At 38.2% G+C, this 27,521-nt stretch overlaps 1 protein-coding gene across 1 annotated transcript in view; it reads right to left on the reverse strand.

Annotated features, from left to right (window-relative positions):
• Positions 1-590: 590 nt before the first annotated feature.
• Positions 591-27,521, reverse strand: part of DPP4 (dipeptidyl peptidase 4) — a 91,452-nt gene continuing 64,521 nt past the window's right edge. Inside the window, exons 17-26 of the mRNA XM_066345029.1 lie at positions 26,026-26,073; positions 25,575-25,673; positions 23,311-23,380; positions 20,609-20,803; positions 18,070-18,124; positions 17,398-17,497; positions 14,431-14,495; positions 3,672-3,744; positions 3,333-3,406; positions 591-1,703 (exon numbers count right to left, since the gene is read on the reverse strand). Coding sequence (XP_066201126.1) covers positions 1,602-1,703; positions 3,333-3,406; positions 3,672-3,744; positions 14,431-14,495; positions 17,398-17,497; positions 18,070-18,124; positions 20,609-20,803; positions 23,311-23,380; positions 25,575-25,673; positions 26,026-26,073 — 881 coding nt within the window. The 3' untranslated portion in view covers positions 591-1,601. The remainder of the gene's footprint in view (positions 1,704-3,332; positions 3,407-3,671; positions 3,745-14,430; positions 14,496-17,397; positions 17,498-18,069; positions 18,125-20,608; positions 20,804-23,310; positions 23,381-25,574; positions 25,674-26,025; positions 26,074-27,521) is intronic.

Genomic DNA, 27,521 nt, shown 5'->3' on the forward strand with positions numbered 1-27,521 from the left:
AAACTTTTCCTAGCAAATGGTCTGAGGTTTAGTTTAAGTTTATAAAATAAATTTTAAAAATGTGGCCATTATGCAAATAATTGAGCAAAAAAGTCATGTTTCCTCACTTATCTAGTCATTACTTTGCTAGGCTGAAGTCAGCATCTGAAATCAATGCTTTCATTTATAGTTAAATGGTCCAAAAATAGTCAAAACTTTAAGTGGCTAACTTGACTGCTTTTTATTCTACTGAGCCATCAGAGCTACACCAAGATAATATTGTTTATATTATGTGTTATTAGATTATGATCCTCATCATAGGTACCTGGAATATTATAAATTATTATAAAGATAACCAAAATTATTTTAAGCTGATTTTTTAAAGCTTTTTCTGTATGTGTGTTAACAGAAATTATGTATGTATTACATGATAATCCTATAAACTATTTCATTTAATACATTTCTATGTACCATTTTTTTGCAAGAATTGAACTCTTCATGTTTACAAGGCTGTCTGGGATAATGAACAAAATAAACAAGAACCTTTCTGGATAAATTTGTCCATATGCCAGAATGATTTAGGATTGACTCAAGACACAAAACTCTTTACCTCTGAAAAAAATGAAGGCACATTTATTAAATGACCAGGAGAAATTCTACAGTGTGTTGAATGGGAATAATAATACATCACATTACATTTTAGTTTTGATGTTTAAAAACAAGTCCAAGGAAGTAAAAATATTCTCTTAATTAAGATGCTCAAAGAAATAAGAAAAACTGATGCAAGGACTCCTTCAAGTTAGGATTTATGACAAAAATATTTTCATCTTTTAACAGGGCAAGCTGGTGTTCACATCTCAGTTCCAAGCTGCCTCTTTCAGGAGGAAACATCAATCTTAACACAAATTCACAATGCATCGCCGTCCCCCTTGCTGTGTTTCTGTAGCACCTAGAGCCATAACTGGCACCTGGGGGCCCTGCTTCGTTGGCAGTTTCCCTCTCGTTTCTTTGGAGTCTGTTCAACTGCTGTGGTTTTACTTAGAAGTCAGTGCTTTGCACATATGATTTCCTGAGACAGGCTGACTAGTCTTTCTCAGAAAACTGCCATTCTGACTAGCTGTGAACAGCTCTTCTCTAAGAAGAGCTGACAGTATCCTGGTCAGGTCAGCATGCTTGGACTTGAGTTCTTAGCCATGCCCGGCTCGCTTCTCTCCCTACCCCCTCTTTTCTTACCCCTGCTTCAGTGACATCACTGCCCACATCCTGCCATCCCTTTACAAAAGAGAACAAGATTTGCGACTAGACCATTTAGAAAAAAATAAAATGCTTCCCAGGAAACCTATGCAAAGCTCCCATGAAAACAATTCATACTTGTTTCAGCAACTTATGTGGACATGATTTTAAATAGTAAATAAAACCAGGCTGAATAATTCAAATTCCTGTAAGGTTGCAAAGACAGAAGTCCCCACTTAGGGTTCTAGATATGAAATTTGGGAATAAAGTTAACCTTAAATTTCTTGATTTATCGTTTTTTTGTTAAGATCATCTTGACAGTGTGGTTTTATGATAATGAGAACAAAATGGCCTTTAATTAGCTTTCAATGGCATGCTGTGTCGAGGTGCTAAGGTAAAGAGAAGCATTGTTTTATGAAGTGGGTCATGTGGGTGTATATATGTTGGTGGGCTGTGTTGGTACCGATTCCATGGTCTTCGTCAGTATACCACTGGAGAGAGAAAGAAGGAGGTCAGAATTAGGATGTCAGTTGTCTTTGTTCCCAGTCAATTCCAGTGAGCTCTCACGAGCATACATAGACTAAAACAGGGTGTCTTCATTCCTGAATCAGTGTATGAACTGAGATGCGATCAGAGAGAGTGTCTCATTTCCTCCTAGAGCTTTTCCAAGACATTGTGTTCTGTCCTTCAGAAGGTGCTGCGATAACTCACCGTGACTTTCGCTTTGCTGTACAGTGCTTTAAGGATAGGCATATTCTAATGAAAATACCCAAATCTATTTTCAAATTTGAATCAAAGGACACTTAGAACTGTATCAAGTACAAGAGGGAATATTTATCCCATTAAGCTCATTAGTTTTAATTAAGTGTTCTCAAGTGTCAAATTTCTACGACACTGTAATAAGATAAACTGTATTAAAATACATGAGTTTTTAAAAGGCAATTTTTCTAATATATGTCTGTAAGGAACTAGAAAAATCTATTTCATATTCCATATACATGTTTAACATAAGTGAAATCAAAAGTCAAATGTTTTATTTGCAAACACTTAGATTTTTCAATAAAGTTTTTTTTTATCTATATGTTTGACATTTATGTACAAAGAGTTGATAACTTGAGGCAAAATTTATCAATTCATACTGCCTTAAACAGCTGGGACGGCATTGCCAGGCAAACATTTATGATGAAGACATATATTAACTTCTAAAAATTGCTTAAAGTATGTGTTTTCTTTGAATAGTGAAAAAATAAACTTCAACCTCTTATAAGAATCTCACCTAAAGGATATTTACCAGGTGTTCTGGGTACCAAATGACTGTCTCAATTCTACACAATGGGCACCATTTGAACTGAACACAGAACAGTGTGAACTTTAGAAGACAGTGAGAAAAAGCAGACTTTTCTAGCTAATACAGACAAGGAAACATTTTACACAAAAGTACTTGGTGCAACACACTTACATATACACACACATATGTGTGTATATTTACATTTATATTTTTTTTTATTAATCAGAAAAGGTCTATAGTTCCAAAAATGAATTTCACTTAATACCTAGACACCTCCTTCTGTATAGGGAACAGCTGTTCTAGCCATTTCCAACTTTATAAAATGAGCCTAATTGTTTATTGCTTCTGGTTGTTCAACAAAAGATAACATGGCAATTGCAAAACCTGAAGTGTGCTGATTATTAATATCCCACTGTTGTTAGAATGGCTAGTAACACATACTAGACAGACATGAATTTTCATATTTGAATTGAGCTATTATCATGCTGGTTTCACTTCAGAATAATAATAATTCTGCCACACATTTACTGAGTAAGTGATTACTTTTGAATCAAAATAGGGAGAGAATAAACCATCACACGAATAGGAGAGCAGTGTTTGACACTCACAGGATATGCAACATTGTGCTTCTCAACCCCAACCCTCTAACATAATGGAGCATCACTCTGTCTATGGCTCAAGGATAGCACTTCTCCAGCTGCTCAATGGAAGCATAAAAACCCTGTTAATTCTGTCCCTAACTCCTGAGACCTCTGTGAAGCGCAGTATCCCAATGAAGAAAAAGCAAATCCCATCAGCAAGTGCCCACCCCTTGCACAAAGTTTTGCTATACCATTGCCTGGAAATCCACTCCAGCATCCACTAAGGCTTTGGAGATCTGAGCTGACTGCTGAAAATGAACGTTATCTGCAGGGAAAGAAAGGAAACATAAAGTCACTAATAGCTGCTCCTGTTTTCTGATATGGAAGGGTGGGAACAGCAGAAGAAGAAAGGGACTGTTTGAAGTTCCAGGACTCAGCATCCCATTTAGCCCAAGACAAGTGAGTTGTGGAAAGCAACACTGTTTTATTGAAGTAGATGTAACAGTCTTGCCCCTCATGCTTTTGTTTTGTCAGTAGTGAAATTGCAAACCTGTCTGTGATACTAAAAAGTCTAATTAACTGAAACTCACCATCTGCTGTTCCATGAATAAGGAGGTACTCAACTTGTTTAAAATTTTCAGCTCTGCTCATGACTGTTGAATTCTGGAATTGGGAAAAAAGAATGTCATTATTCAAAAAAAGATCTGCCATAAACTGATTTTTCACTTCAGTTTACAAAATAAAATGTTTTCAGCTGGGGCCCCCTTTGATACAAAATATAGCAAACCGATATTCAAGCAAATGCTGTCTCCATGCATGGCAGAATGCATAGCATGCCCTGTGCCTGGGAGACAGGACTGCAATGGGAGGGTGTCACAGCTTTCTTGCACATGTAGGAAGAGGGTACCTGCCACCCAGGCTGCATGCAAAACCCTTTGAGTTCCAGATCCCAGATTGGCTCTGTCCTATGCATTAGCACAGGGCAGAGTCTCATATTAGCAATGTATGTTCCATGGGCTTATGCTGTAGTTCAGCCAAAAAGTGTATTGCCATGGCAACCATGTGTCACATGGTGCCATACATGCTACATTTCAAAGAGCCTGTACATAGCATTTGCAACTAAACATACTCTGCAATATGTCATATGAACTTTGGTCCACATTGCTAAGGCTCTGAATGAGAAGCAAGTATACCTCTTTTGGAACAGATGTTTAAAACTTAGGGAAATGTAACATATGGAAGGGGAAACGGGTGAAAAAGATCAAGAATGGCCTTAGGAAATCAGTGGGCTGTTGTCTGCTTCATTCTGTATTAGGGAAAAATGCTGCTATTGGATCAAGTTGTTTCCAAATCAGCCAGGGAAATAGGACCAAAAATTGGGAGGTCAGTTTTGAAGACTGCGCTGTGGCTTTAGGTGGGACTTTGAGGGTGGAGTCTTGGATGAAAAAGTCTTTGAAAGCCTGGAACTGGTCATCTGATCTTAATTCGGGGATGTTCACAAAGTTGGGATGAAGGTAAAAATGTCACGTAGATATTTTGTGCCTCTGGGAGGGGCTGACCTTGTTAAGGTTTGGGACGGGAAAGGCCAGAGCCCTCACGATAGGTTAAAACCAGCCAGCCAGTCCCACAGCGTCTTGAAGAATCAAAGTCAACTTTGTGAGAACCAGGTTGATATTTTACAGATAGCTAGGTAGCTAACACCAGTACCAGCTTCATATTCTCGGCGGGAACCCTGGCTCTCTGCAGGAAGCTGGATGGTCTAAGGTCAGTGTGCTGTATCAAGTCCAGCTTCAGTGTCAGTGAGCTGTGCTCCCGCACACAGGCTGGGCTCTGAGCTTTGTTCTCTGTAAAATGGGAATAAGAACCACTCCTCTTACTTCCTTACAGAGAAAGGAGTCAAGAGACATGGCTTTCTCCCCCCTGCCCCCATAGGTAGGCTGCTGAGGCTGATACGAGTGTTCCTGGAGAAAAGACATCCTGTCTTCACCTTTCCGGACAGAGTTTGCCAACATATTGCAGTTCACTGAGGCTCCGAAGGTCCTGTTGTCCTGAAAAGCTCAGAGCAGACACCCCCCATTCCTGTGCAGGCCGGTTCCCACATGTCCTGACCACATTACACTTCTGACCCATGTTGAGAATTTACAAACTTTAGGAATAAACTCCTAAAACTCATTAAAAGTGACACTTTTGTTTTACCTCATTTTTAAGAAGTGTTTTATCTTGGGAGGTGTCCCAAATAAATCCATCCAGGTACGAATCCATCCATTCATTCCACCATTACCCCATTCATTCTTCCATCTGTTTATTTTTTTTTCCATCAACTGAATCGATATTTATGTGTGATATAGCCCACTAACCCATAAAATCTATGAGAAAGAGGATTTGTATATATTGTTCATAATTCTATTCTTAGCATCTGATACAATGCTAACTATGAATAAATGAAAGAAACTGAAGCACCTGTATTGTACTATGCACAATATTTGATCCTAATTTTGCAGAAGCAAATGGAAACAGCTGGGGTAGGTGGAATAAAATATTCTTATCCTGCAATTTACTGGAATAGGTTTTGCCTGCTTTCAACGCATACACCACGCCATTAATAATAACAGCTAACATGTATTGAGTGTTTACTTTGCCAGTCAGTGTGCTGAGCATCATAACAGAAATTATAAGAGCACTGTTTTATTTAATCCTTAAAACATTCCTGTGCAATCTTGCTTTCTACATGGAGACAATGCGATTCAGAGGTACCTCGCTCCAGGTTCCATCTGTGGGAAGCGACAGAACTGGACACAAAGTCTGACAACAGAACCCTTTCCACCTCCTGCGCTGCCTGTGATCTGGTCTTCCAGCAATGGAGCAGCGGAAATAAATTGTTCATTAACTGTCCTGGAATTTGTAGTACTCAGATACAATGGGTGCCCTTTGGCTCCTGTGTCCCCAGGCTTTCTCAGACTGAATCTATCAATTGATAGAGATCTTGGTCGGCACAATTCTGCAAGATTTGCAAGATGACTGTGCCCATGAGGCAGAGCCTAATAATGCAGCAATAGAAGCCTGAGCAAATTTCAGTCCCTTCAGGAGGAAAAAGGGTCCAAATCAATCTCCCTAAAAGACAATGAGATTCTACACTGGAGACAAGAGAGGCTGGAGCTTGAACCTCCACGGTAACCAATAATCTGAGCCTGGATCCTGAAACCCCTTTCCAGTTCTTCTGGGTGACCCTTTCTGCTGGTCCTCTTAGCCTGTGCTTACTGCACTGCTCTGTCCTCCACCCTCTTCCTCCCCATGTGAAATCTAGCTCTCTGTTTGCAGCAGCGAATTTTAACACCTAGACCTGACCCAGATAGACATCTATGTCACCTCACCTCACCTCATTTCCAAAAACCGCACAGTCCTTCCTTGGTTGGCAGCTTGAACCGTAAAAGCCGCTCCTACAACCTCCCTGAGCCATAAAACTGAGAAATGTCACTGCAACATAGAGTAATGGTTAGGAGACATATAAATACACAGGACACTTAGCAAGGAATGTGATAACTACTGGAGTTTGGACCAAAACAGTTTCTGGCTGCCTTTTTTTTTTTTTTTCTTAAATGGAGTGAATACAGGCTGAAAGAAGACAATTTTTATAAACAAGTAAAACCCTGAGCCTAAGATAAATGTTGTGATGTACACACTGTAGCTGTGATGAACTAGACATGGTGAGAAATGCAACATACTGAGAAAAAGACGAAAACTGTGATAAAAGTGTCATGATGCAAATTGTTTTACATTAACAATATTACACTACAAAGAAAGAAAGACAAATACTTTAATGCAGCAAGAGAAAAATAAAACAAAAGCTTCCTCTGCAACTGCAAGAAAAGCGTGCCATTGCCAAAGCACACTTCCCCCTGCTCACTGGGAGAAGCTCAAGGGGACCTCTCGGAGCGAGGGAGCCAGCAGCCCGAGGCACACTCCCACTGTAAGGCTCTCAGGCTGCCGAGCATCATTTCCCCCAGAAGATACAGCTGTGTCACCCTGCTCATTCTCTACCAGACCCAGACCGAGCATACTGGCTTCTCCATCAAGGAAGACTCCCCACGGTCCACTGTAGGGTGCACTTTCCTCTGGGGAGGTCAGCACCCAGAGCCAGGGCAGGAAAGGTGTGCATTCATTTAAGGTCTGAGTAACAATTAGATACACTTTAATGACGCTATTTCCACCCACCCAACTTGGATAATCCCCATTTGCCTGTTGATGGAAACAGAAATAAAAAAGGAAATGGATGACTAAGTTAGAAGCCGAACAGTCTATCACCAACTACTAAAAAGGAAGCGAGGAGTGATAAATGGGCAAGGATGCAATGGTGGTGCAGTTGGCACCCTGCTGAGGCTAGAAACTTCCGGAGAGCCCCGCTGCCAGCAACAGTCTGGCAAAGCGAAGTGGGGAGGACTGGTCCAGTGGCAGTGCCGATTCCACAGCATCTCTGCAGGGAGCTGTTCCTCAGGCCCCAAGAGGAACCATCTGTAGCTGCTCGTTGGATCGTGCTGGTTCCTCTGTTACCTTCCAACAAATGAATCTTTGTATTTTTGAAATAAAGAGAGAGCTTATCAGAGTGGGGAAGTGCTGTGGGAAACAGAAGGTCTAACAATTTCTCAGCTACCCCCTGTGCCATCCAGGAACCACCAGGACACTTTGCTTCTTGACAGTAATGGTGGAGCTGCCATGTTTTGAAGCTTACTTCATGGCAGGCACAGCTGTCTCGCTTAATTCTTGCAATAACCCTGTGGGATAGGTCTGATTACCCCCATTATCCAGATGAGGAAACTGAGGCTCAGGGAACTTATGTAGCCTCCCCAAGCTCATACTGCTAGGAAGTGCTAGAACTAGATTTTAAGTACAGGGCTAATTCCAAAGCCTATTCCCTTTAACACCGTAGTCTCATGTCCCGAGACAACTCATCACCATTTCCAGGACTTTATAGAAAGAGCAAACAGTCACTGGTCTAATGGACACATTATCTCAGGTGTACTTACTTCTCCACGCATTTTCCCATTTGAAACCAAAGCCATACAATTAATATTAAATGATGCTATTTTGGGGAGCATGATTAATGCCACAGAAAACAGAGGCCACAGAAAATATTTAAGAAAAAAAAATCATTCAACCCACTATATCAGATGTTTTACTTGTTTACATCAATCAAACAACTGTCCCCGTGAGATGCCAGGGGAAGAGCTCCCATCATCCCGACAGGGGGGCTCTACCTCAGGCCTTAGCAAGCAACACTGGCTTCTTTAAAGATCACACAGCAGTCAACATTTTATCAGCACTCAACAAACAAGTTAAGGTTTGGCTTAAATCTGAAGGTCTCTCTCCCTTTGGCATATTCTGGGATAATAGAACAAATGTCAAATCAGTACAAGATGGCATATTTACAAAATTGCACCCTGTTTTGCATAACCTAACGATGCAGCAGTTCTTAAGGATTGAACATTTCAAATCTGCTAGTAGAAGACTGCCAAATCTATGACTGTTTCACACACTTGCCAAAAGCCTATCAAATTTTGAGCAAGATGCAAAATAAATCTCCTCTACAAGTTAAATCAGTCCCTTCTGTGTGTTCCAGGCTGCCCTCTTCTCCTGGCAACAAGGCTCAGGACTTGGGCTTCATTTCCCTTGCCCTTGAGCTTATAACTCTTCTCTCATGTGTATTCATAAACCCATTCCTCCTTGGTCTTATGTGCTGCCTCATTGGCCCCCATTTGGTCTTCTCTTCCCACAGCCCTTCTTTTAACCTTCTTTGGTGTTCTACCTTGAACCCGCCTCACAAACCCCCAGAAAACCAGCTCATGTGTCTACGCGCTAGGCTGCCTTGTCCCTGTTTTCAGCCTGTGGAGAGCGTCTCTGCTCATTCTCACCATCTTCCTAAATCTAGACTGGCCTCAGACACACGCCCTCTCCCTTCCTTCCCCTCAGTATGTGTGTTATGTAATAGTTTTGTGCCTCTGTTTCTGTGTCAGTAAAAACTGAGATAATTAGAGCACTTATCTCAGAGAATCTGAGGGAGAATTGAATTTAACAGTTCATGTAAAGAACTTAGAATAATGTTTAGTCATAAAGCAAGCACTTAATATATGAATGATAACACTAAATGAAATAAATAAAACTGGGTCCCCCAGGTTGAGAGGAGTTGTGGGAAGGTGAAACCCTAATTCTTGGCCACCTCCTTTCCCTCCCTATATGCTTGGATGTACGGAATTCCTGGAGCTCCATGGTCAGAATCTGGAAATCACTATTCTTTTTCATACACATTAGGCACTTTGTCTTATTTAAATTCATGCTTTATTACTTATTCTCTTTTCTTTACCTCCCCAAATTTTGTGGGCATGTTTTGTCTCACCAACAAGGCAATGTCTGAAAAGTGAAAACACCAGGCACTTTAAATAAGTGAGTGAAAGTCTACCACATGTTAATTTTTTTGATAGATTTGACTAAAAGACCTATGATTATGATTAACCTTATGAGAGATTATTCGGCAATGTTAATCAGGAAACCACTCCTTAAAGTGTGGCCACTGTTCTTAAATGCTCACTATTGCTATTGGGGGTGAGGGTTGTCCCATTGACTATATGATTCTTTTGCTCAAGTCTGTCACCATTTTTGTCTGCTGTGGACTGAGATTCACATTGGAAAAATATGTGTATACAGAGCAACACTGCCTATTAGCTATGTTTATCACCCTACATTTTGGTTGTCAACATAGAGCTTCTGGGACCATCTCATTGAAGTTTTAAGGAGAAGAACATTTTCTTTCTTCTTTGAGTTCCTGGTATCTTTTTTTAAAAATTATTATTATTTTTTTTTACAGAGACAGAGAGAGAGTCAGAGAGAGGGACAGACAGGGACAGACAGACAGGAACAGAGAGATGAGAAGCATCAATCATCAGTTTTTCGTTGCGCATTGCGACACCCCAGTTGTTCATTGATTACCCTCTCATATGTGCCTTGACCGTGGGCCCTCAGCAGACCGAGTAACCCCTTGCTCGAGCCAGCGACCTTGGGTCCAAGCTGGTGAACCTTTGCTCAAACCAGATGAGCCCGTGCTCATGCTGGCGACCCCAGGGTCTCAAACCTGGGTCCTCGGCATCCCAGTCTGATGCTCTATCCACTGCACCACCACCTGGTCAGGCAAGTTCCTGATATCTTTTAAAGGTGCTCCTGCTTTGCCACTTAGCAGTGGTAAGTCATTATCTACAAAAACAGTCTTGTGGAGTCATTGCTTTTGTTAGTGCATTGGATCCAAGTCTTAGTTCCAGAGTCCCCTAATCTGTAAGACAGTTTTGTAAGCCTAGGAGAGAGTATTTTCTCTGGTTGGATGTAGCCTCAGAGGTGCATGCCTTCGTGAATGCATTATAGACTAGCTGTCAGCAGTGCACAAGCTGAACAACTACACATAGCACCCCTGGCTGTGCCACTGGCATTTATAAATGATTCCCCAGGTCCCTTTCCAAAATGGTAAGTAGAGCCTTTATTTCACAAAATGTGCTTCTCTTGGTGACATGGGTTTCTCTAAGTTCTTCCAAATATGGGTCATCAATGACTTAATAATGAATCTTTATTCTCATTTGAGTTTTATTATAAAAGTTGTATTCTCTTCCAAAGGCTATAATGCTGGCTACTGCACTCATGATACATGAACTAAAAACACAAACAAGGTTCGGGGCCTTGCTTCTACAAACACTGGACATTTCTATCCTGAATGTGCTGAGGACAATCAATTGGCCATAGAAGTGGATTGGACATTTCTATCCTTCATGAATGTGCTGAGGACAATCAATTGGCCATAGTAGTGGAAACCATTTTTAAAATATGTCCCTCTGACCCAGGAAATGCACAGGGCAGTGAAAGCCTCTAAGAACTTATCTTCTTTGTCTTTTCAAAAAGGGTGGGATGGTGAAGGGAGGGAGGGAGGGAAGGAGAAAGAGAGAGAGAGAGAGAGAGAGAGAGAGAGAGAAACAAACCACCTGGGAAAGCAAAGTAAAAGAAGACGGGGTCCAGAGGGGCAGCTGGGGCCTTGGAGGAAAATAGAATCTTTGAATATATTCTTGCCAGAGACAAAAGCACAGGCTCATTTAAAAAACAAAGGAGGGCAGCTTTATTCTAAAGCCTGCTGTGCACCAAATATAGGCACTTAGATTCAGTTCTCCACGTTCCGAGGAAGCAATATACCAGGGTGGAAAGAATTCAGCGAATGCATTTGCCTCACTTTCTCCTGCCCACCTTAACTGTTGCCCACCCAAATAATTCCTCTGTGTAACACATTGGGAACTTTCAGCTCCCTGGTACTGGCAGTTTTAATGTGTCCATTGCCAGCAACAAATTTTGTGCCAAGAAAATCCGACTCCTGGCGGTGGAAGGATTAAACAGTCCTCGGGTGCCATCTGTGCAGTGAATGGAAAGACTGACTTCGTGCACCCAGTGTGCGTGAGATGCCATTGGCAGTAGGAAGTGACTTCTGTTTACATGACTACCTCACGCAGTGAAACACCTAAGGGGAGAGATGAAAATGGCCACCCAGTTGGGGGTAGGTTGAACAAGAGAGGGCTCATCGTGGGAATGATCCTATGGGAAGGTCTATAAAAAGATAAAGTGGCAGATTAAAACTAATTATACTATAAGGGGAGGGCTGGTTAAAGAGGAAACACCCTGTTGGCGAATGTTCATCAGGGGAAGTAGGCTAGGTGCCATGAATTTCCTTAGATTTCAGGATTTGGACTTGTTTTTAAAATGAACTTTTGATTCATCATCCACCAGCTTCTAGAGTCAGGGTTAGAGTCCTGGTCAGTACACTTTCAGTGTTCAAGAGTTTTTAGTTCATTGGGCTATCTCAGAGAGCCCCGTGGTTACTCAGCAAATATGACATACTATAGGAAGAGTAGTTTTCAAATTTAAGCATCTTAGTTGGGTCACTGATGACAAAACTCCATCTGTAAAAATGAGAGAAGTGGTGGAGACATACAATTTTTATAAGAATGTTTTCCTTCAAAGAGTTTTAAAATTAAACCAGGAAAAGTTTTAAGGTTTATGCTTATATTGGGTAATCCAAAAAATGCAAAGTTGAGTGAAGCCTTGAATAGCTAATAATACTACAGAGGGGAAATGGAAGTACAAACAAACTATGAGTCCAAGAGAGATACATGGAGGATTAGAGAGATCAAGGAAAATATCCTGGCATTCAAAAGGGGATGCTACTCCTCTGGGAGAGCAGTATGAGTCTCCTAATAGATGGAGATGGAAAGGAAATGACATTTCAGGCAGAGAAAAGAGGACAAAGGCACACGAAAGGAAAGGCCACCAAACATTCAGAGAACAGAGAACTGTCCAGGTAAAGTGGGCCATTGTAAGAAAGGTATTGAGGCCCTGGCCGGTTGGCTCAGCGGTAGAGCATCGGCCTAGCGTGCGGAGGACCCGGGTTCGATTCCTGGCCAGGGCACACAGGAGAAGCGCCCATTTGCTTCTCCACCCCTCCGCCGCACCTTCCTCTCTGTCTCTCTCTTCCCCTCCCACAGCCAAGGCTCCATTGGAGCAAAAATGGCCCGGGCGCTGGGGATGGCTCTGTGACCTCTGCCTCAGGCGCTAGAGTGGCTCTGGTTGCAACATGGCGACGCCCAGGATGGGCAGAGCATCGCCCCCTGGTGGGCAGAGCATCGCCCCTGGTGGGCGTGCCGGGTGGATCCCGGTTGGGCGCATGCGGGAGTCTGTCTGACTGTCTCTCCCTGTTTCCAGCTTCAGAAAAATTCAAAAGAAAATGCAAAAAAAAAAAAAAAAAAAAAAAAAAAAAAAAGAAAGGTATTGAGCACCTGGTGAAAGTTGAGTACACAGGAAAGGTCCACTAAAGTGTTGTGGGTGGGGGTTAATCTCATAGGGCTATGGAGTATAGTGTAGAAAGACGGCTAAGGATGGACCAATGGGTTATGGCTGTAAAAGGGGAGGTAATCATGTGACAGCAACAATACGGTTATGAAGAATGGAAAGGGTGTCTGAAGCAGTTTATTGAATGTGGAGGAGAAAGAGTGGGAAGAATTGAGTCCAAAGTATCACATGGGACAATTAGCAGAAAAAGGGAGAGCCTGATTATAGGACTGCTTTGGGTGGAAGATGATTTGTGCATCTCACTTTACAGGTTGTTACTTTTCTATCTTGACTGAAAACACACACAAACACAAACAAGGTACTTATCCCTCCTTCCTCCCCCATTAGCCTTGTTAAATAGAGCTGAAAATAAGAGGTAGAACCATACTGTCTATACTTAACATTGCAAAACAAGAAATTTTGAGTTTTATTGTATTTTGATTAAATAGCTTTAGAATCCTTAGTAAAAGCATCCTATAAAAAATGTACAAATAATGCTCAGAAAAATATATCAATATGAAGTCCATATCTTGAGAGTTGTGGTACAGTTGTGGTTCTCTTAAATTATTCTTGTTTTTTTTTCTTTCTTTTTAATTGACTATCCTGGAAAGAGTTTTAAATTTCCTTTGGAGAATGTAAACATCAAATGATTTGCTTCATCATCTGAAGTTTCAAGGTTTTTGACTAATAGGACAGAATTGGGAATGTTTTGGATGGGCCAAAGTGCTAGAAGGGTCCCTAGTACTTACACTAACACTTCCATCTACATCAGTGTGGCTCTGTCTTTACAGCGGCATGCACACTAGCACATGGGGCTACCAGTGATAGAGGAGGAACCCAGATCGTATCTCAAATGCTATAGCCCATCTGTAGAGCAACTTGCCTACTGGGTCTCCATCAGGGATCCAGCCTGTGGGAGACTATTGAGTAATTAGGGCTCAGGGCTCAAGGGCTTTCCTGCGTATCACTTAACTGTACTTACTCATAACCTGCATTGCTCAAATCTTGTGTGAAAAAAAAAAAATCTGTTATATATTTGGCTATAAATAAAAAAATTATAGTCCTGTTTATATATCTTAATTATGATAATATCATAAAAATGTAATATATCGCTAAAGGTTTAGAATCTTCTGGGCTCTAAAATATGTACTGAATTTGACATGTTTTCTAAACTGAAATTTTTATAATTAAAGTAATTATCTGGTGTTGCTTTGTATTTCCAAATGAATGCATATTGTGACCTATATAGCATACGATAAAGACTGTAATTATGCAGAATATAGTAGGGGAAGCTACTGGAGTAGCTTTAGACCACCTGTGTTATTGCTTTCAATGAGAATTTTGTTGGAAATAGAACTATATATGTTTTATAGAATAGACACAATTTAAAATGTTCTTTAAACCCCTTATAAAGAGGTTATAAAATAGATCTGGCTCCTCATCTCTTACTTTGTAATGGTCAAGGTTGTCTCCTGGAGTTGGAAGACCCATGTAACGTTCTGTGTACACTGAGTCTAGGATGGAGAAAGAAAAAAAGTTAATTCATACAATAAACATTTTTCTTCCTTTTATTGCGTTACTTCACGTGCTTTAGTATGTCTTAGCTCTGTGTAGGTCTATAGTGTTACCCTCAGAAGTAACTCCTCCTCCAAGTCATTTTTATTTGGTTTGTTAATGCAGCCAGACAACTGCTCAGACGGCTGCCTTTCCTCACTCTGCCCTAGCCCATCCCACACAGCCCCCCGACGAGGGCAGAGAGAGCTCAAACTAGATGATCTAAAGCCCCATCAAGAACCCATCTTCAGGAAAGTCAAATATGAAATGCTCAGAGGTCAGGAATCTTTACATTGTCATCTGGTCTTCTATAGAATCTTAATTAGGAAGTCACTGAATGTCTTAAATGTCTTGAATGTTTTGGTCTTGACATAAGTTTATGCCTTAATTTATAATATGCTATTACATTTTGGAAATCTTTAATAATGTTCAATTACTAGTTTCTTAAGTTATATATTTTTGGCCAGTTGAAATTTATTATAATAAAAAAAAGAACTCAGTTATCATTTATTTGCTGTATAGCCCATGTCTGCTCAGCTACTCCATCACAATGCAAGTTAAACATCAGCTTTCTTTCACTGTGTGGCGAGGCCTCAATTTTGGTGTTGTAGTGGTTGATTGTTTTTAAAACAGGTTATATTAATATCTGTCTGCTAAAATAACATAAACTCTTTTATCTATATATGGCAGAAAACATATGCATTATTGGTTTGGTTATTTTGGGTTATTAAACATTTTTGTACTATTATAAAAAATTAAATCATATATATCTACCACATATGAAATGCATATATCATATACATCATATATATTATATATATTATACATATCATTTTATATATGTATATATACACTAAAATATCAGTGAAAAAATTTACTATGGCTTAATTCCAATATAACTTCAAAAAATATGAAATAACTGTTTTGAAAGAATCCCCCTTAACTGACCAGATTATAATAAATATGTGTAAGAATAGTACATTACCATTGTGCTGTATAGGTTAATGGCTTAAATTTCACTGTAATTGTACAGGTATCTTAATACTGATCTCATTAATTCATTAAATGAAGATATCTTCTACACCACAACCCTAAGCAATGCTCTTGCCCTTTTTGTATGACTGGCATTATAGATTAAAAATTACATTGATAATGAGTGTTAATTGTTCCATATGTCTTCTTTTGATATACCACTTCTATGGAAGTCTAAATATTTTCTTCTAAAATTGGAAAGAGCAATATTTTATCACTTTGATTAGAATGAATATAGACTATATGTAATTTTACATGCCTCTGTATACTAAAATAGAAAATATATATTTTAAAGGATATTTTATGAAGTCTTTATAAAATGCTCATATCTTTTGATATTTAAATATGAATACCATAGGTGGTATATTTGATAGGGGGAGAAATGTCCTTTAAGGGCAAAATAAAATTTTCTTCAAAATCCACAGACTTTAATTATTTTGGTCCTAGAACTTAATAAACCTTTTTTATTTGCTAACCAAATTACAAGTGTAAGAAGATGTGAAAATTTTAAAATAGTATTTTTAAAATGCATAAGGCAACTGTAAATTTTTAGAAATATGCCTTAAGATACCATTTCTGTGTTCATTCTATCTGACCTGTTATGTAAGATTGTTCAAAGTTACCCACATATAAGAATTCTAGAAAGTTCTTATGTGTTAGGTTGGTCCATATACATTAAATGAAGTTCTCTTGTTTCTAAACTCAGAAAGAATGTTTCTATTATTTTATTGACCACCAGAGGTCTCCAAAAATAAGCTGTCTAATAGAACAAATATTAATATCAAGCAGAAAAGTGTTATATGAAAACAAATCCATTGTGTGAGGATCAAATCCTAACTATGTTCTCTATTTTTTTTTAACAGAAAGATAGTGATGTATATTTTTTCTAACATTGGCTTCTCTTGATTTGGAGAGGCTTTAAAAATGTGTTTTCCACAAGACTGGTACTACCATATGTTAGTACATAAAATATTTAATGAGCATATTCATTATCAATGATTCTGTCCTTACACTACATAAAGAAATTGAGATGGGGTCAAGAGAGGCACAGAAAAAAAAATTCATTTCCTCACTACCTCTGACTCTTATCCCCTACCTACTGCTGCTCTGGGTACTCCCTCCCTCTTGGGAACTGTAGTCTTAGATGGGTATGATGCCTGATAGAACAATTTCTCAATGATGAAGATGATAGTCTAGAATGGCTTTCACTTACATAGAAACAATGGAAAAAAATATTAAACCTTCCAGGAATTTCCCTGTCTCTACTTTCATCTTTCCATCCAAAGTCCTACTTATATTTTATCATTACCAAAAAAGAAAGAGATACATGCTTCTTTTATTCTGCTCATGTTCATGGTTGCAGGTGGCTGGAGCCAATCACAGCTGTCCTCCGGGACAACACCAAATTTTTATTGGCTAACGCGTAATGTACATGGGTCGTTGTAGGCCTCTCATGGAATTACATTTTAAAATATGTGGCGTTCATGGCTCTCTCAGCCAAAAAGGTTCCTGACCCCTGGATTATGCAAATGAGATGCAAAACCAACTTTTATTTCATTGGTGAAAATGCACTGTACAAAAGGCTGAAAGTACTGGAGTATTTCCACGTTCCCTGATCCCCTGATTTTTGTAAGCAGTGTAATACCATCCAGACGTTCACAATAGCAGAACAAGTGAGATTGTTTTATTATAGATGCACATAAAGTACAGTACAGTAAGATAAATCAACTTAATCACTGTAGAAACACTGAAACCCAAAAAGGAATGGTTTTGTCATTTGAATTTCAAGGTCAACACTCATATCTCTTTGAACGTATAGCAATTACATACCGTAGAACTCCCACGATGACACAGGGGCCACAGCTATTCCACACTTGAACACGCCACTTCCTGCTCCTAGGACCATTGAGGTTACGTACCCTCCATATGACTAAGGAATGGAAACAGTTATTTTTATGGAGGTAAAGGAATTAAGAACATATGGTAAGTGAGTTGCAGTTTCCACATTTCTCACATCTTTATATACTGTGCCTCTTTCGAGATAGAAAGCGTGGTAAAGGAGGCTTAAATTGGTCTTAATTGGACAGTATCTAAAGACTACATTTTCAGAGCCCTAATCCTTTTTCTTAGTAGGTGTGAGAAAGTATTGAAAAGTTGCTAGGTAGTACCAATTACAGAATAAATAAAAACAATAAACACTAAATCTTTACTGACTTTGACTCATGAGAAAAGTCTCCCTGCTTCCCTCCTTTTTTTCCTCCTTCCCTCCCTCTCTCCCTCTTTCTTTCCTTCCTCACCTCTCTCTTTCAACATGATAAACAAAGGTGTCAGCCAAGCTAGTAAGAACTCATTGCCTAGAGGTCTAAGACATTTATTTGGACCTTCTTAGATTAAAATGATAGTATTTTCAATTTCAAATATTTACATACATAAAGATTTATTATCCTGCTCCGGGTTGCAATCGCTAAGATATGCACATAGAGTCATCAGCCAACTACTCACCCAGCCCCAAATTGCGATTCGTTTCGGGTCCACAAATTTCATTTCTGAAAATTTTCTACAATACATAGAAAAAGTCTGTGAATTAGAATTACACTGTCTATAGAAAACTAAGGTACATACACAAATGTGAAACCCAGACATTTGTTCTCTATTTCGCTCTATTAGAAACTGATATATTACTGCCGGCAACCAAATAAACACCTGACACTAATGTCTATAATTTTTAACTTAAGAGCCAGATGAACAAGGTTTCCTTTTGTTGAGGTCCATAAAATTATTTTCTCTCTGTGTGTGTGTGCGTGCGTGTGTGTGTGACATATAATTCACAGAAAACAAATCCTGGCAGTTTTTTTCACAGCTTTATGTAAAAATTTGCAGCCCAGATGCACTTTTTTTTACGTAACTGAATTTAAATCTATCCAGATGTTTTTAAGGCTGCCCCAGCCATGGAGAATCATAGGGGCATGGAGAACATCTGAGTAGGGTTTAGAAATGTATCTGAGCTCCCTATCTGAGAACTTAAAAATCATTCTCTAAATAAATCCCTTCTAATGCTGGGTGTTGATTAGTTAGCTCAGCACAATTAAATCAGATATACTTTTTCTTTGATAGATTAAGAAATCTTTTTAGCACAACACTGTATTCAGAATTGAAACCCAGGTAAATAAAAGAGAAAAATGCTTTATGCTAAGAATGTTAATCTTAGTCTTATATCAGATGATAATTTATTTACTTTAAAACAATCTAGCAAATGGCACAATTTCGTAGTATTGAGGGGCATGGGAAACCCTTACTTTGACCTATAAGTGACTTTGAGAATCTGTGTTTTTAACTGATGATGTATGTCTTAGGCTGCCCTGAGTTAAGCTATATCATTTAAGCAATATTATTTAAAAATTTAATGTAGTTTCTTCGTGTAAATTTTTAAAATTTAGAATATATATGTACAAAAATGTGCTCTAAGACATGAGTGTATACGTGATAAGTCTTTAAACGTGAACATAACCTTGAACAAAAATATATTGCATTACTATCACCCAGAAGTCTCTGGGTCATTTCTCCTTTGCAAAAAGAAAACATAAAATGTTTTCCATTTATTGGATTCTATAGAGATTTTACCTAAATTTGGCCATGGTTTTGACTTTATGTAAATTGGGTCATCCAGAATGTACTCTTTTGTGCCTGATTTCTTACATTCAACAGTCAGTTTGTAAGATTCATCTATGTGGTTGTGCATAGTTCTCTTTAGTGGCTAAATAAACTGTTCCATTGTATAAACACACTATATCTCATTGCATTTTAAAACTTGAGCTGTATATTATGAATACACAATTCTGTAATTTTATGGCTAGTGTCAGTCGGCCTTGAGAAGCTCTGGAAACTGTGCCCTCTCTCACAAAGGATCAATTTAGAGAAATAAAACTTTATTTTAAAAATATTATAGTCTTGAACAAATTTGTCTTCTCTCTAATCTAAACCTCTCTCTCTCTTTGGTTTTAAGAAAAATAATTAATCATTAACATTGGTAAAAGAAACTCATGGATATTCAATAAAGTGATCTCTTCAGTTGTTCCGTTTCTTAAAGGCATTTTTCTCTACCCATCTAATCAGTCATGATTTATAATTTCACAATATTATTTTAAATTACTTACTTATTATGGTTCTGCAGACATCCATACACTTGGTTATAAAAACTCAAAGGTTATATTTCCCACTTACCAGTTGAATACAATTGAATGTAAGAGTTGGAGTGAGACCTGGATTCAAATCCTGACTTAACTTGGCAAATTACCTAATCTAGTACCCTCCATTTCTTTACCTGAAACATGGAATACCTACATCCACCTTTCAGGTTTGCTGTGTAGCTTCAATGACAATGAGGATGAAACATTCATCATTTACATGCCCATTAAGAAGTAACCATCATTAATAAATGAAATCTCTCTTAAGTCAAATCATGTCTATCTATCTGTAGCCCAACAACTGAAGAGCAGAGTATGAAATGTAATTCATACTTTATGAAGGGCTTATAATCTGGAATAACAAAGGTTGTGCTCCACAATTTTCCCAAAATTAGATGAGGAGTAACCCTCACCCAGCTGGCTAGAGGAGCCACTCCTAGGACTTCAAACCCTTCACCCCCCTCCAGTGTCATAAACACTGAACTCCTCTACTTATCCCTGCCTGTAGGGATGATTTGCTGGCTTTGTTAGATGTTTACCTAGGTGTACATTTATCCCTCTGATTGTCCATGTGAATTTCAAGTCCCTGTTCCACAAGGTGGTAGCACATACGTCAGTTTCCTTTCTAAAGTCACACACAGACAGGAATTTAGGATTTTTTTTTAACTTTATATAAATCTATAATGACATACATTTTTATCTAAACATGATTATCTTTACCAAAAAATCCACCCCAAGAATGAAAGATTACAAATTCATGCCAGGACACTTTAAATTCTTTATACCTTAAGAATTTAAAATATAAATGGGGGTGGCGGACATCAGATGACCTTTGAATTTATCTCCTAGTCACTCACCTGGCTGCTTCAATTTGATCTTCCACTTCAAGTGTTCCCAGCCTTCTGTTGATTGCGTGCATGATCTTATCTCCTTGGTAACCACTTCCTCTGCCGTCAAAGCTAGCTACTATAATGTTTTCTGTGCTTGCAAGGTAAGTAGCCCAGTTGAGTGTGAAGGTGGCATCTGCTTTTTGACTACAGGGGCCTCCGTACCTATGGAAAAAAACCCCAAAATTTAGCTTGTATGGTTTTCCTGAATCAAATGAGGAGTGATTGTATTTCTATTCCTTGTAGACAAGAAATGTTGTTCTTTCCTGATCATGAGCCTGAAACCATGTGAGCTGCCCAGGTGTCCATAGTGGGTCTTCTAAAACTTGCCAACATGACTATAATGGTTGTGTGTTTTCTTCAAAGATGGGCATTGATTTTATCTTTGAAGGTTGTTATCAAACAGACTTCATTGGCTAACATATTTTCCAAGTCAGATATAACTTGGAAATCAAAGAAATAAATTCTCTAATAGTTGTGATAGGGGAGTTATGTTATGAAAAAACAATGAAGATGACAATAAATGCAGCTTTAAAAAAAATCTTTCCTTCTCAGCTTACAACATGGTTAGACTATAAATCTATTTCTTAGATTGGAACCTCCTTAAGGACTTTGACTGCTCTAGGATACACATTGCATTTCCTCCACTGCTTAGCAATAAGTTGTGCACTACATACAGCTCTCTGAAACACTGTAGAGTGGACCAAAGTATGAATGAACATGATTCTTTAAAACTTCAAAGGAAAAGAAAGAGACTATTGGAAATTAGGTATGCTGTTCAGCATTCTCTTTACTAACAAGTTTCACTCCCTTGTATCTGCAGTCTTCACAAGCCACAACTTACCCTACATACAGCTATATATTTGCAAAATCTCTCTCAAGCCTTCTCATTTCCCTTTGTTAATCAAGAGCTTAACCCATCACTAGATTGCTCATTGCTTTTCCTTTAAATATGTCACCTTTGCACCATCTACAGGACTCCTGGACTCAGATCTTCTCCAATAACTTTCTTCCCCAGTCCATTTCTTCTCAGCCGCCCACAGGTTTGGACAAGTTTTGCTTGCTGCCTTTACTAACACTTTGCTTCCTCTTCTTAGAGATGGCATTCAGAAGAACTTTAGTTTTACACAAATGGTTGTATTACCATAATTATAAACTAAAAAAATATTATAACATTCTAACTTTTAAAAGAGAAATGCACTCATGCATTTTATGGGCACGTTCACATTTTTTAGCAACATATGGAATGCTTTGGTCCTCCAAATGATATTAAACTTGATAAAGTAATAGCTTCCCTTAATAGCAGCTATGTATCCACTTATTTAATACACCCTAACATTATAACATTGTTTTTAAAAACAGACAACAAAGATTCAGCTATATAAGGACAAGAAGAGGAAAATCACTGAAAAGAAATGAGCACTAAATTTTCCTTTTTTTTTTTTTAAACTCTTTTAATGGAGAGGCCTAATCATTACTTACAGGGGAGTCAAGGAAGATAAAATACTGTATCACTCTTTCTAAAGGATCACTTTTTTTAGGATTGGGGCTAAAACCTAAAGCAAATTAGTGTCACTATAGTCAAAATTAGGTTTAATGAAAATCAAATAGCACATCTGGAAGTTTAAAATACCTCTTTCTCTTTCTTTGAGATTTTAAATTTTTTTACATGAAAATGTAAATACAATGTAACAAGGTTGTGTCTGATGCTAATACATCCACCCTTCCTTCTTCTTTTTCTTTGTTTTCTTTATTTATTTATTGGCTAGTACCAACAGAAAAGTGATGTTCTTCAGTTTTCTCTCTGGATAATGGGCCCAATAGAACTCGCCATACTAGGCAAAATTATCTGGCATGCAGCAAGCACTGAACACATTTATTGTTTTGTTTTGCTTTAAGAAAGGAAATGAGTCAAGTTAGGAGAGAAACACTGGCACTGTGGCATTGTGGGCAAAGTCAGAGCAATTTTAGAAGGATTAAAGTTAAATGCACTCTTAATAATTATCGAAGATATCTTACAAAGCTCCCATGTTTACAATTCACATGAGTTCACAGTTACTGCTCAAAAACTTATGATTTCAGAACTTTTCTCTAGGATTTGAAGAGGTTTGGATTATAATGAATACTTTCCTATATCACATATGTTCTTTTCACCAAAAAGAGGAATGGAAAATACCAGGCAGTGATATTTCAGGAACTAAAGAAAGAGAAACCTGATGTCCTATTGAAACAAAGGCAATTATGGGAAATGTTTTGGCCAAATCGGGGAGTAAGGAAATTCTAAGGGCTGTTAATACCCATCTGCCTCATTAAAATGCCCACAATGAAAGGGTGAAAACGGGGACTTAGAATACCTTTGGAATTCCCTTGGAGTTCAGGGAAATCCAAACACAATCCATATACTATTATGATGAAAGAAGAGTGTCTTCCATCTCCATTAGAAAGAAGGTAGAAAATACATGTTTGGGTTGGCGATTGCAAAATAGAGGAAGAAATAATAAAATAGCTGCACAATGACCCAGGAAGAGAGAAAGGATGCATTTTGCTTAATTTCTTTTGCCAGTGACACTTTGCAAAAATAAATAAATCAATCAAATAAATATATAAACAAACAAACAAATAAATAAATAAGTATAGTTAACTTTTTTCATTCCCTCCTCTTGAGTACTTACACATCTATTAGAAGAGGATATTTCTTGGATTTTTGAAAATGAGGAGGCAAGATCATCTGGTACCAAAATTCTAAACAAAGAGAAAGATCAATTAGTGAATTAAGAACAATGGTTAGCACATGCTTTTGGTTCCTTATCTGTTAGTAAGTCATATCTAGAGTTTAACAATTTGTTAAATTAAAATAGGTAAAGAAAATGAACTGCTTGCATTCAGCATTTTAAGAAATAAAAAAAACCATTCTCTTTTAGGTTAAAATACTAGTTCATATTAAAACAATAAGTTGTTTCTAATATATCTATTAAATGCATCAGTGCCTAAGATAAAAGTGCATTTTAGAATTGCTAATGTTTTGTTTTTATAATTCCGTTCTTTGGCATCTGATTTACTTATCTAGTTTGTTTATGGCTTATGTTCTAAGTTTGTCTCCAAAATGTTTTCCCCTTCTTGAATATCCTTGAAGATGTTTAAGATTTTTAGTTGGCCCTGACTCTCATTTTAGAATTTTGATTTAATAACATTTTTGTAATTCTTATTGCTATCCCAGACCGCAAAGCTGAGTTCCCATTCTCAGCTGTGCATTCACAGCATGAAATCAGGTTTACACGGAGCAAACTGTTGTGTATATTCTTTCTATGTGATCTTTTGCAGATCTGTTTAATTCTCTGTGCTTGACTTAAATAATGAATCAGTTTACTTTGCTCCCAAATTCAGGATGATGACCTAGACTAATAAATCTAAAAGATAAAAAAAATGGAATTGTTTCATATTTTAATAAGATTACCTCCAGCTTCAACAAATTTAACCTGCAGGGAAAGAAATTCCTTATCTCAAGAGCTGCTTCTTCTTCACATTTATCTCTTTTTTTTGGTTACAATTATTTTAGTTGATGACAAAAAGGTTCAAGAGTCAGTCAAATCTTTATACAGCTTTGTTTTCCATTTGTATTTTACTAATTATTTTATGCCTTTTGATTACATGTGCTAGTAAGAACAAAAATTTTAGTCTCTAGTACATTTCTAAATTACAAGTTGATCATAATGTTTTTAATGAATATGCCAAACCCACCATTTGATCTCTCTTTTGTTTGAATGAGCACTAGTTGATTAGAAGTGTTTTAGTTCCACCTTTTTAAAGATGCCAAACCCACCATTTGATCTCTCTTTTGTTTGAATGAGCACTAGTTGATTAGAAGTGTTTTAGTTCCACCTTTTTAAAGATGCAGTCTGTTTTTTTGGGAGGGGGGTTTAATCGCCAGTCCCATGCCACTTTATTCCTTCCCCCTAGACTGCCCCTGGGCCTTCCTTTCCTGGAGCTTAAATGGTACAGTTACCTCCCAGCTGAACCCTCCACAGCTGGCAGCTCTGTCCTTCACTCTCTATCAGGTTCTCCATCCAATAGTGTGGTTTCCTTGACCCTTAAACCCTCTGGAGCTCCCCACTGTTTAGCAACTGAAATAGAACATCACAACTCAGTCTTCAGTGCCTTCTGCACCTGGCAGTCAGGGAGCTCTCCAGAACTCAGAGCCCTTGACAGTTTAAGGCTGACACACAGGTCCGAGGTGCCTCGGATGCACTCAGTTCGGATAGCACAGCTCTGAGCTGTTCTTCAGTAATACCCTATACTTTCTAGTGCTTTTCCTGCTATTGAAAATTAGATGAGTCTTTTTTTATTAGTATCCTATATTTAAAAAAAAAAAATCTAAAATCCCGACGGACTTGCCCCTTTCTTACAAGTTGTCAGCCCTGAAAAAAAATAAGCAAGCAAATAAAAATTAACAAATGACAAGATTTCTTACTCAAAAAACCCCATTACACTTAGTGGTCCCTGAATATAATCCATGAACAAACACCCAGACCAGAGACTAGGCTAACTTTTGAGGTGTAGGGGGTTAGGAAATTTTTAAGATTTCTCTCCTGAAACTGATGTTTCAACATTTTGTAGTCACCTCTAATTTTTTCATACAATCATCTTAGATTTTTTTTTTAATCTCTTTGGGTTAAGGTAAAGCACATTAAGATATCAAGTTAAACACACTTAAGACAATAGTGGAACAGTTACTATTGAGATAAATGATGCTGTATTTTAAGACAAAAGAACATAAAACTAGTAGTTTTTGTGATAGACTATTTCATGTGAAAATACCCTTAAACTAGATTTATATACACTCTGAAGTGAATAATTTCAGATCAAGTTATTGTATTTAGTTTTATTTTTTCTTGATATTTTCATGAAAAGTTTCTGTTCCAAGAGAAATTGAACTTACTTGTTTCATTCAAAATAATGAAGTTCAGTTCTTTTGATGGCATCTGGACATCCTGCAGCATTTTATCCAAAGCTGAATTGTCTTCCAGGACTCTCAGTTCTAAACAAATATTTGTGATAGCAGTAATTCATTGCCACGTGAAGAATTTGGATTGTGCAAAGCAATAATGAACAAATGAGCAATTAACTGAAGAGACCATACATGCTTCAGGTTATAAACTTGTATTCAGTGTGATTGTTAAGACTCTCTCTCTCTCTCTCTCTCTCTCTCTATATATATATATATATATATATATAGATAGATAGATAGATAGATAGATAGATAGATAGATATAGATATATAGATATATATAGATATATATAGATATATATCCCATTAACCTAAGTGACCGTTGGTCCTCCTAGTCACACACACTTTCCTAAACAACAAATGGTGAAAGAAAAGAAAATACCTTTATCATTGCTGCTGCTATGCAGAGTATAGCGGGGAATACCAGGGCCTGTTAACAAAATCAGGGAAAAATACATTTTAGCATAGTATTCTTTTTTAAACAACATTTACTACAATTTAATTTTGATACCGTTTAACTTTGATAGAATAAATATCATCGTGGATAAGGGGCTTAATAAATGTTAGCTGTTTTTCCTCCCTTGAAATAAGTGCAGTTTGAGTCTGAGCGTGAGAAATATTACCAGAAAGCCGCAGGGCTCAGGAGAATGCCACAGGAAATGAACTTCTGGCCCCACTGTTGCCTTGGGCGCCTTATCATTCCTGTGCCGATTTCCTCATTTGTGCACTAAACCACCAGGAGAGTTGCTGTGCTTGCTTCCCTGGCCTTAATCTACAATCCGGGGAGGACCACACCAGGCCTCCCCTCGGGGGGAGCTCTGGAGCCACCTCACCTGGCGAGGGCAGCTCTCCCTCCTGCGGCCCCCAGGCGGCTGGCTGGCCTGGGAGCCGGGCAGCACCGCGGTATGGTGCCCCACTTGGATAAGCTACTCCTTTCTGGCATGCAACAGTGTCTTTCTCACCCTGCCAGATCTTCACTATTTATCCCAACTTTGGTAGTTGCAGAAGGAAAGGTAATATTTAGAAAAACTATTTTGTGAGCTGTTTAATTTTATGCAGTTCGATAATACTAATTTTTACCTTCCTCAGAACCACAGCGAAGGGGTTATGCAGACCTGGGTCTGAATCCTGGCTTACCTGCTGGGTGGCTTAGGACAACATACTTATGCTTCAATCTCCTCATATAAAATGAGGATAATATTACCTACACTATAGAGTTTCCTTAAGGCTCAAATAAGGTCATGGATGTAAAACTTTTAGCCCAATGCTTCGTATAAAACGCATGCCCAGGAAACAGTGACTGAAAACAGCCATAGGGAAGAGTCATAAAGAAAAATAGAACAGTAAAGAAAATACGCCAGTAAACAAAGCTTCAGATAACTGTTTTGGAGCCCTCTTTTTTGGTGTGGGACCGTTCTTTCCAGAATATCCAGATTCTTTCTGTCATTTTGTGAAGAAGTAATTTAGTACAGTGCTTAGTGGAGGGCTTGAGAGACAGAGGCCTGTGTTTGAATGTCACTGTGCCTTTATTAGCTGTGTGACCTGTGGAAGTCATGTTGCCCCTCCTTGTCCAAGTCTCTTCATTTATAACAAAGAAAACAGTACTAACAATAGCAACAGAAGATAGGGCACTAAGCAAGTTAGATAGCAGGCACCATCCCCACACATTTTCTTATTTAAAAGAGCAAGTGTTATAAAGTAATCATTTTAAAATCCACAATATGTGCATATATAAAGATGAAGTGCCCTTGTTATACGTAAGCTCTGGGGTGTGATCATTTTCAGTCTAGAGCAAGCCTCTTGTTTGGAAGGAAAGGAAAGGTGATAAACTCACCATGTAGACGTGAAGGAAGAAAAGAGGACTTATATGATTGCAAA

The sequence above is a fragment of the Saccopteryx leptura genome, chromosome 7 (genome assembly GCF_036850995.1).
Source record: "Saccopteryx leptura isolate mSacLep1 chromosome 7, mSacLep1_pri_phased_curated, whole genome shotgun sequence".
NCBI classification, from domain to species: domain Eukaryota; kingdom Metazoa; phylum Chordata; class Mammalia; order Chiroptera; family Emballonuridae; genus Saccopteryx; species Saccopteryx leptura.